Genomic DNA, 10,110 nt, shown 5'->3' on the forward strand with positions numbered 1-10,110 from the left:
GATTACAAAATGTTTATATGTTTGGAACCAAAATGAGTTTGGTAAATTCTGTCAAGACTTGGATTGAATCCTAACTGAATATGATTCTAAACAGTAATGTACACTGATGTTCATGCAGTAAAGAACTTTAGATACAAACTTAAAAGCTTTGACAAATAAGATAAATGAGATATCTTCTAATTGTGTGTGTTTTAAAAGTAGTTGCAACACAAACAATTGATCTCAGAAGGTGACCTAATGGAAGATGGATGGTTCACAAAATGAGAAGAAAGACAATGAAAATGAATGATAGAAAGAGGAGGAGAGAATGTACAAAACAGATAATGAGTTATTGAGATGAACGAGGCATCATCATTCATTCATTCATCAGTATCAGTTTCTCCAGCTTCAACTTCTTGAGCCACCACCAAGTAATTGTTCTCATCCGGACCACAGACCTTGTACCTGTCAAAGCATAGGAAACATCATCTCAACTCAGAAAAAAAAACAACAGTGACTGAGATGAATAAGAGAAGTAGAGACCTTTCAAGAACAGATTTGCCTTCCTTGTACTTTTGGCTCTTCTCAAAAGCAAACTCCTGAAGTACAAACAGACAAAAGGTTGATACCAAGAAACATTATAGACTAAGAAAGATTTGGAAGTATTCTTATTTACATATCGCCATCCAAGATAAGAGCCGCATTTGACGCAGTAAATATCAACAACCGTGTGCATGCCGGTCATCATCATCCTATCTTCCTTCTCCCCAGCATACACATTCGCTCTGTTCTCACCAAATCCAAGGACTACTAGTTAACATGCATAAAACTATTGCTATCGAGCTTTGACCATTAAAAAATAAGGCCATGTTCCAAAGGATTTAAACTATGGAAGCAGAAAACTTACACCTTACGGAAGAGGTAAGCTTTCCCATGGCGAGATTGGAAAGACTGTAAACCAAAGCAAAAAAAAGAAAGAAAAGATTTTGATAATGGATCAAAAGGCAATAGTCAAATACAAATGCAAGCAACAATACGATTATTCTCCACAATTAATTTAGATCACATGATTACTTAATCATCAAATTAAAATTATCAGTGCTTTGAATATGAAAGATCAGAGAGCAAAGAATCAGGGATAAGTAGTAAGAAAAGCCAGCCAGAAAAATGAAAAAGACCTTGGAGACGACATCAGAACAGAGAGCAATATTAGTGTTGCAGTGCCTACAACTGTATGACTTTCCTTCCAAATTCACCAAGAACAATCTCCCCATCCGATCAACTGTTTACTTTCTTTCTTTTTTTTCTCCTTCCAGGAATCTAATTAAGAAAAATCTACTTTTGGAGAAAAAGAACCAAACTCTATGTAATAAATCAAGGAGAGTGTGATAAGATGAGAGAGATCATTAATTACGAACGACGCGTTAGGATTATCTGCCGAATTTGTTTGAAAGACAAAAAACAAAACTATAAAATGGAGAAAATGCAAACTGTTCTTTTACTTTCACGATAGCTATTTTTTCTAATAAAAAAATGTTCGTCTTCCGTAGAAACGTGGACCTGACCAAGTCATGGCCTGTGAATACACCTAACTAAAAAAAAAAGTGTATATATACTCTGTTTCATATTGCTAGTTGCTACACTAGATTGATGGAGTGTACGCGATTGCTTCTTATTTTTTATTGAGTTTTTTATCTGACACTGCTTTGTTTTTCACATAAAATAATATAAAATAAAATATAGAATAAAAAATGTTTAAACCCAACTATATATTCTACTTATATTTATAGAATAATCTATTTTTTGTTTGTTCATTGCGAAAAATAAATTAAGATTAGAACATTTTTATTCTATATTTTATTTTACTTCATTTTAGAAGAAAAAATTTAAATGCTCTCAATAATCATACGTACTGTCACAAATATTGTATTTATTTACACGCCATGGAGTCATGGACCGTTTGTTTTCTTTTCCAATTACTCTAATAAATTAATAATTTACTTACATACATTCAAACCCCACTGATTCATTAAGAGTTTAGAAAAGTTTTAACGAATCTCAGTCCGCCTCAAAGTTGGCGAAGAGCCGCCGTAGACCCGCGCAACCGCATCATTCTGCAATCTGCAACGCTCTTTCTTACTGCCTCGTCCAAGTTAAATCTCGTCTCTCTTACTATCAGCTGCTCACCAGGAGACAGCAAAGAGCTCTTGAACTAGACGAAAACATTCTGACTACCTTCAAGGTTACGATCCAATCCGTTTAATCTCTCTTTGGTATTTTCAGTGTGTTATAGGCTCATCAGGTTATATTTCAATTGTTTATCGTTGGCTCTTGTGTAAGTTACGCATCTTATCTAAGCTGCATGATACAATGTGTTAGATGGAATGGAATGTCTGAATGCATTATAAATAGTGAATATAGAGGAACCAATAACGGCTTATCGATAGTTTGTTTTTTATTTCAAGATTTTTTTAACGTGGAGCGAACAATCTCTTTGTCTGATTACTTTCATTGGACTATGCATGCACTATAAACGTTTCGCAATAGCAGCTTCTCTAGCATCATATCACTTGTGTCATCCCCACAAACACCTGGTATCATATATGCGGTCCTAATGGCACCAGTTTTATATTGACTGGGATTTGTGACCTTGACAGTCAGTTTTCTCCTCTTTATCTCCAAGTCTACATGAGGATGAGAGACTTTGGGTTTTGGTGCTAAAAAAGGAATTGTATTTTGTTTGTTTTCAGGGATACTAAGTGGTGGGTATCCTTTGGGAAGCTTAGTAATGGTGATGGAAGATCCTAAAGCACCACTTCAGATGGATCTGTTAATTTACTTTCAATGTCTCAGGGGTTAACAACCAACCACTCCTTTATGCTAGTCCTTCAAAATATCCGAGAGGGTTTCTTGGTACTTTGCCGCATCCTGAATCATCCCAAGAGTAAGCCTACTACCCCCGACCCTGATCAGGTGCTTCATACTTGTCCCTACCACCTTTATGTTTGTTTTTTTTATCTGGCATAACATGAAGGGTCTGTCACCAATATTTTTAGGGAGATAGCTTGAAGATTACTAGCCATTAACAGTCTTGGGTCTGAACAAAAAGTTTCCACATTAGCTAAAGGAAAAGCAGAAGTGGCGTTGGGTTACAAAAATTGAAATCAATTTCATTTTACTTGTGTTAGTTATCATATTCATGAAACTTTGACCAAGAACAGATGCTTAAGTACAAACTCAAAGTTCAATACTTTTCACGTGGTTATATAAAAGAGAAGAGTTGAGTTGGCAATGAATGAAATTATTGTTGATCTATATAAGTTCGGTGCTCCCCTTACCAACCAACCACCCAATTATATCAATGCTCATTAATCTCCCTTCTTACCCCGTACTCTTTTTTATTTTCTTCATTTATTTTTATCGACATTTTTTCAAGAGAAAAGTCATAAACAACATATTTGTAGCATATATTGTATCTGAGCATTAATGAAATTATATGTTATTTAATATAGTTCAAAAATAAAGACGAGAATGATAGGGATGCTTAAAATAGGAAATAACAGTAATGCCCGACATGATTTGCTGATGATATAAAGCAGGCTTTTGTTTTGTTTGTTTATTTGTCTTTTATTTTATTTTCCTGTTATTCGAAAAATTAATAATAATAAATAAAATAAGACGTTCGTGTATTTAACCCCGCAGAGAGTGAGCTAGATCGATACAGAGAAAGAGAGAGAAGAGGATAAAGAAACGGCGAGTTTCAGCTGTTGTGAACAGAGGAAGAGACACGTGATCGTGTGTCTTTAGAGAGAGACAAATGGTTGGACCGTCGCGGCCTCAGATCGTTCTTTTTGGATCCTCCATCGTCCAGATGAGCTTCGGCCACGGAGGTTGGGGCGCCATTCTCTCCGAGGTCTATGCTCGTAAGGTATGAGAATGATCTCTCTGTCTCTCTCTTGATTAATAGTAACTCACTGGTTTGTCTATTCTCTAATCACTGTTTGTTATTCCCTTAACTGTAAATACGTTTTCTAAATCTTAAGCATTGGTTCTTGGAAAAATCATTCAACTTAATCGACCAGAGTCAACTAAGAACCCTAATGTTGTTTCTCCATTTGGATTTTTTTGGCTTCTTTCTGTGGAAGTTAATGTCCAAAAATGAAAAGCAATAAGCTTTACCGACATGAGTTTGCTTTGGTCCGTGTGGAAGGATATTAGTACGTACAAAGGAAAATGCATTTAATGCAAAACACGTGATTCTTTTCTCTTGTGTGAACTAACATGTATAGGCAGACATCATTCTGCGGGGATATTATGGATGGAACTCAACTCGTGCTTTTGAGGTTGTTGACAAAGTGTTCCCCAAGGTACTCTTCTTTTACTCTCTTGTTTGGTTCTTTCTTCTCTCCTGAGAAAATGTATAGATTCTTAGCTTCTGAATGCTAAGACCCTGCATCTGTTACCAGAGAGATGTCTCTTGTTTGTCTGGCTCGAGTTTTCTTGGTTGTTAAGCTGTTTTCCTCTTACAAAATTTTCCTGGGATTTGATAATTTTTGTAGAAAAAATGAGCTTAGTTATTTAAAATAACTTGTAAACGGATGCAGGATGCTGCGGTACAACCTTCTTTGGTAGTTGTATATTTTGGAGGGAACGACTCAATGGGACCTCATCCTTCTGGTCTAGGACCTCACGTGCCACTACCTGAATACGTTGATAACATGAAGAAGATCGCTTTTCATCTTCAGGTTACTTCCTTACACATATTGCCCATTCTTAGTCCCTTTTAAAGTGGTAATAATATCATTCTTTAAGTTCTAATCGTTTATGTTCTGTTTTCTCAGAGCCTTTCAGACTCAACTCGTATCATATTTCTAAGTTGCCCTCCAGTGGACGAAGCCAAAGTTCGTCAAAACCAGAGGTAACTTCTCTGGACTTAGTTAAATACAATGTTGAAGTAATAGTTAAGCGCCTTATAGAAGATTATTGTTTAGGTCATGGACCGCTTGACCGATTTTTTAAAAAAAATTGGTTTGAAAAATCATTTAGTTCAGACCTGATTTGCCAACTAGGTGTAGACCGATTTTTAGAACACTGGTTAATCCCGTGCTACTCTTTTTGTTGCTCTCACAAGCCCATACTTGAGTGAGGTAATCCGCACAAATGAGCTATGCAAGACGTATTCAGACGCTTGTGTGGAGCTATGCAAAGAGCTAGGCTTACAAGTAGTTGATCTCTTCTCCACTCTTCAAAAAGTGGATGACTGGGAAACCGTTTGCTTCACGTAAGCAATTCAGAATCCATAACAACTTATGAGCTCTGAAAACATATATAAGATCTTGAATGTTCATCAAAATGTTTTGTTGCAGAGATGGGATTCATTTGTCAGCACAAGGAAGCAAACTGGTAGCTGCAGAGATACTGAAAGTGGTTAAAGAAGCGGAGTGGAGACCTTCGCTTCACTGGAAATCGATGCCAACAGAATTCTCAGAGGACTCTCCTTATGATCTTGTTTCAGCAGATGGCAAAACGACGTTGAACTCTTCGGAATGGACGTACTTCTGGGAAGAACAATGGGAGTAAATAGGCCTGGGCAAAATAACCGGAACCGAAGAACTGAACCGAAACCGAACCGAAATACCCGAAACCGGAACCGGACTAATACCCTCAAAAACCCGAACGGTTCCTATATTTTTATACCCGAAATAACCGAACCGAACCTGAACCGAACCGAGAACCGAACGGGTACCCGAATATATAAAAATATTAATTATATATACATATAACATCACTAAATATATATTTTTATTTTAAAATTCTATTAAAAGTATCTGAAAATAGTTGAGGATAACTAAATTATTATAAAGTATCCAAACTACCCGAAAGTATCCGAAACTATCCAGATAGTTTTATCTGAAATATCCAAAGTAATCCGAAATATCCAATTTTTTTATCTAAATCATCCTAATTATTTGATATTTTACCCTAAATAACCGATATTTTATCCAAATTATCCGAACTACCCGAACTATCCGAACCCGAACCGGATCCAAATGAGAACCGAACTTTTTCCGGATATTTTACGGTTCCTACATTTACTATCCGAACCGAACCGAACCCGAAACTATCCGAACCGAACTGAACCGAAAATATGTCAAATACTAAATGGATCCTCTAGCCCCTATCCGAACTACCCAAAACCCGAAATACCCAAACCGAACCGAACCGAAACCCGAAATGCCCAGGCCTAGGAGTAAACATCACAATATACACAACAACAACTTACAAGAGCTTTATATAATATGGTGACGTCTTGTTTTAGACTGTTTTACGAGTTTCTCTTCTGAATACAGGTAATAAGTATGTGTTTTCGTAGTTTCTTGAATCTATCTTATTATTGAACCTTAGTTTCTGAAATAAATAGTATTCTATTTACTTTATTATCTACATATCTTAATTTTTTTTTGTATAAAAGTTAGGTGAGATGAAAGTTGAAATCCATTACTTGGTCAAAGATAGTCTCGTCACTTGTACCATCTTTATCTATAAAATGTGGGAGTAAACCATTTATATGTTGACATAATAATTTATTTTTGCCTTAGTTTCAAAAAAAAAAAAATATATTTTTCTTGGACCACACACATAATGTTTGGGTTAATCGCATAATAACAACTAGTAGAACTGTAAAAGAGAGCACAAGTAAAATGAGGAGAATACAAAGAAAACCATAAAAAAAATACTTGAAAACCAAATTAAAAAGGAAAAAAAAATATATACCTGGATACTATTATATTTCTAGATAATACGTAGTTTTGGTGGGGCAAAAACGATGGTCAAAGAAAGATGTCATGAGTGGCTTGGAATAAATTGTGTTTACCTAAGAAGGAAGGAGGCATAGGTTTTAGAGATCTCTTTGAGTTTAATAAAACTTTGTTAGGTAAACAAGCTTGGAGAATTCTACCGAAACCCAATTCTCTACTCAGTAGATTGTATATAGGAAGATATCATCGTTCATCGACATTCTTACAGTCGGCACACTACAAGAAAACATAATCTTAACGAGGGCGGTTTTCCTCGCCAATTCGTCGTAAAAGAGGCTTTACGACGAATTAGCGAGGAAACGCGTTTGCTCGTTACACGTCTGTCGTAACACATATTTCCTCGCTAATTCGTCGTAACTTAGCGAGAAATATATTTCGTCGTAAAGACGAAGTAGGACGATTCGTCGTAAAGACCACGTCAATATTCCACGTAAGGACGTCGCTATAATACCTCGTAAATACCTCGAAAATAGTTCCTCGTAACCTACACGTAAATACCTTGAAAGTGTTTCCTCGCAAAATACACGTAACAACCACGAAATGATTTCCTCGTAAAATGGTCGTAAACTTTTCCTCGTTATTTCCTCGTAAATAATTCCTCGTAAAATACTCGTTAAATGTTTCTCGTCATTTCCTCGTAAGGTTTCCACGTAAAGAGGTCGTACATTGGCTACGAATTTACTTCGTTTTTATTATTTTACAGAATTTAAAAATATAATTAAAAAATAATTAAAATTATTTAATTTAATAATAAATTAAAATTCAAAATAAAAATAAATAAATATGAAAATATTTTATATATAAATAAGTTTTGAATTTATATAATACAACAACCAAAAAAAAAACTAAGGGTCGTTCATCGCCCGGTAGAATTCATCACTCCTCCTCGTAACATCCGCCTCGTTATGTACGTCGGATGACTCGCTTTGAATGGGATGTTGTTGTCGCATGTTCCTCAACATGGACTCCCATTCCGGATTTGTGGCCGCAATAACGTCCAAGAAGCCCTCGACTCCACCCATACGAGATTTTGTCGCGGTCAACTCGTTACGCAGCTGAGCGGACTCTCTACGCAGCTCCGTGACTTCATCATCCCGTCGCTGACCATAAGACGATGTCGCTCTCGGAACATCGTTGACGGAACCAATACCCAACGTCCGTCCCTTTTTTTTAGGGACAACCTTAAAAACAAAAAATAAATATTGTAAGTAAAAATTTAAAGTTAAATTAAATGAATAATTAAAAATTAATTTTTTTGAAAATTTACCTCCTCGTAAATCTTATCCACTTCAAGTGTGGATAAGGTGACGGGTAATCCGTCGGTAGACTGCTGGGTCAGCTGAGTCTGGCGGTCTTCAACCCGAGCAACTACGTCGTTGTAGATTTGCTCGGACTTGCCATCTACAAATACGCCCGCCTTGTTCTTGTGGGTCCTCTCGTAAAGTTCCATAAGAGACGGGAGATGTCCCGTCTCTTTGGCCTAAAAAACAGTTAAGAAAGTTAGAATAAATTAATATATGTATTAAAAAAATTATTTAATAAAATATTTAATTACCATTTCCAAACGGACACCGGCGTGGGGTTTTTGGCCCGTAGTGTGAAGCATCGGCCCGTTCCCGTGCTCATCGACCGTGTTACGGGAGTTAGAGCAAGCCTGGGCGATTCTAATGGAATCAGGAAGGCGCCAATAACGGATGAGGCCATCCCACACATCCGTGGTGAGCTCAGCGGGTTTGCCACGCTCATACCCCTCACGATCCAGTCACCCTTCCAGTTGGAGACCGTGTCCAACAAGCGAACTTTCGCTTTCGCGTTAAACTTCTTCCTCACCCTCTCAGTGATCCCCAAGGCCCAATTATATTTTTGCTGTTGGAAAAAAAAAATTAACAATTAGTTTTTTAGAAAGTATATATATAAATCATGAAAAAATTAAAATATATATAATTAATTAATAGAAACTTACAGCGTAAATTTTGAACCACGTCTTTCTGACGTAGTGAGGCGTCTTACTCCAGTTTGGATGTGCCATGGAGAAGTAACCCTTGATCGTGTCGGTTACGTCCGATGCAAGACATCCGTCAACCCCCCACCTGGAAAATACAAATTTAAAATATAAATTATTTTTAATGTTATAAAAGAAATTTAAACGAATTAAAAAAAAATTAATGCAACATACCACAACGTTCCGTCCGGTCGGTCTGGGTCGATGACTGGTAAACCTTCTCTGCCTGGCAGACTGAGAATGTCCTCTACAGTGTACTGCGAGTAAGGAGCACTCGGAGGCACCATCAGATCAGGATGAATATCGGCGACCATCGGAGGTGCCATCGGAGGAGGCACAGGAGGAGGCATCGGAGGAGGCACATGAGGAGCCGATGGTGCACTAGAAGAAGTAGACCCAGAGACTCTCTGAGTGTACTGAGTCTCGGGGACAGTCTCCTGGCCCGAAGAACTGGGAGCGGAAGAAGAGGCCGGGTCTAAACGACTACCCGGCTCACCGAAGATCTCTCTGTAATGGGCAGTAAGTCTTCCTTTTCGAACCTGGGAAAAAAATGAGTGTTATGTTTAAATCCGTTTACGTGGAATTAACGTGTTTATGTTTAAATACGACGATTTATGCTTACGTGGAATTAACGTGTTTTATGTATAAATCCGTTTACGTGGTCTTTACGACGATTTCTGCTTACGTGGAATTAACGAGTGTTTTGTTTAAATCATTTTACGTGGTAGTTACGACGATTTCATCCTACGAGGACTTTACGACGATTTGTGCTTACGTGGAATTAACGAGTGTTATGTTTAAATCCCTAGAATCCGAAACCCGAAACCCGAAACCCGAAACCCAAACCCGAAACCCGAAACCCCAAACCCCAACCCCCAAACCCGAAACCCAAACCCCCATCTTTAATTTTGTACTTCATATATTCCAAACCCCATATTTAATTTTAAGTTTCGTCGTTATTTTTAACGAGTGTTATGGTTAAATCCCTAGAACCCCAAACCCGAAACCCGAAACCCGAAACCCGAAACTCAAAATCCAAAACCCGAAACCCCAAACCCCGAACCCCTAAACCCAAAACCCCAAACCCGAAACCAAAAACCCGAAACCCGAAACCAAAAACCCGAAACCCGAAACCCGAAACCCGAAACCCAAACCCCCATCTTTAATTTTGTACTTCATATATTCCAAACCCCATATTTAATTTTAAGTTTCGTCGTTATTTTTAACGAGTGTTATGGTTAAATCCCTAGAACCCCAAACCCGAAACCCGAAACCCGAAACTCAAAATCCAAAACCCGAAACCCCAAACCC

General features: G+C 37.5%; 2 protein-coding genes across 3 annotated transcripts; one reads left to right on the forward strand and one right to left on the reverse strand.

Moving 5' to 3' along the window:
• Positions 1-63: 63 nt before the first annotated feature.
• On the reverse strand, positions 64-1,485 carry LOC106433277 (protein yippee-like At3g11230). The gene is made up of 5 exons (XM_013874127.3): positions 1,158-1,485; positions 887-930; positions 656-764; positions 523-578; positions 64-444 (listed from the first exon to the last, which is right to left on the reverse strand). The coding sequence occupies exons 1-5, from the start codon at positions 1,251-1,253 to the stop codon at positions 360-362; spliced, it is 390 nt and encodes a 129-aa protein (XP_013729581.1). The 5' UTR covers positions 1,254-1,485; the 3' UTR covers positions 64-359.
• Positions 1,486-3,522: 2,037 nt separating this feature from the next.
• LOC106433250 (GDSL esterase/lipase CPRD49-like) lies at positions 3,523-5,777 on the forward strand. 2 transcript variants are annotated; one of them, XM_013874096.3, is made up of 6 exons: positions 3,612-3,907; positions 4,269-4,346; positions 4,584-4,724; positions 4,821-4,897; positions 5,111-5,260; positions 5,346-5,774. In XM_013874096.3, exons 1-6 carry the CDS (start codon positions 3,797-3,799, stop codon positions 5,557-5,559), a joined length of 771 nt encoding a protein of 256 aa, XP_013729550.3. In that variant the 5' UTR covers positions 3,612-3,796; the 3' UTR covers positions 5,560-5,774. The 2 variants fall into 2 exon arrangements, with proteins under 2 accessions (XP_048600661.1, XP_013729550.3); XM_048744704.1 differs by lacking the exon at positions 5,111-5,260 and having other exon boundaries at positions 3,523-3,907; positions 5,346-5,777.
• The last annotated feature ends 4,333 nt before the right edge of the window (positions 5,778-10,110 follow it).

This window comes from Brassica napus, chromosome C1 (genome assembly GCF_020379485.1).
Source record: "Brassica napus cultivar Da-Ae chromosome C1, Da-Ae, whole genome shotgun sequence".
NCBI classification, from domain to species: Eukaryota; Viridiplantae; Streptophyta; class Magnoliopsida; order Brassicales; family Brassicaceae; genus Brassica; species Brassica napus.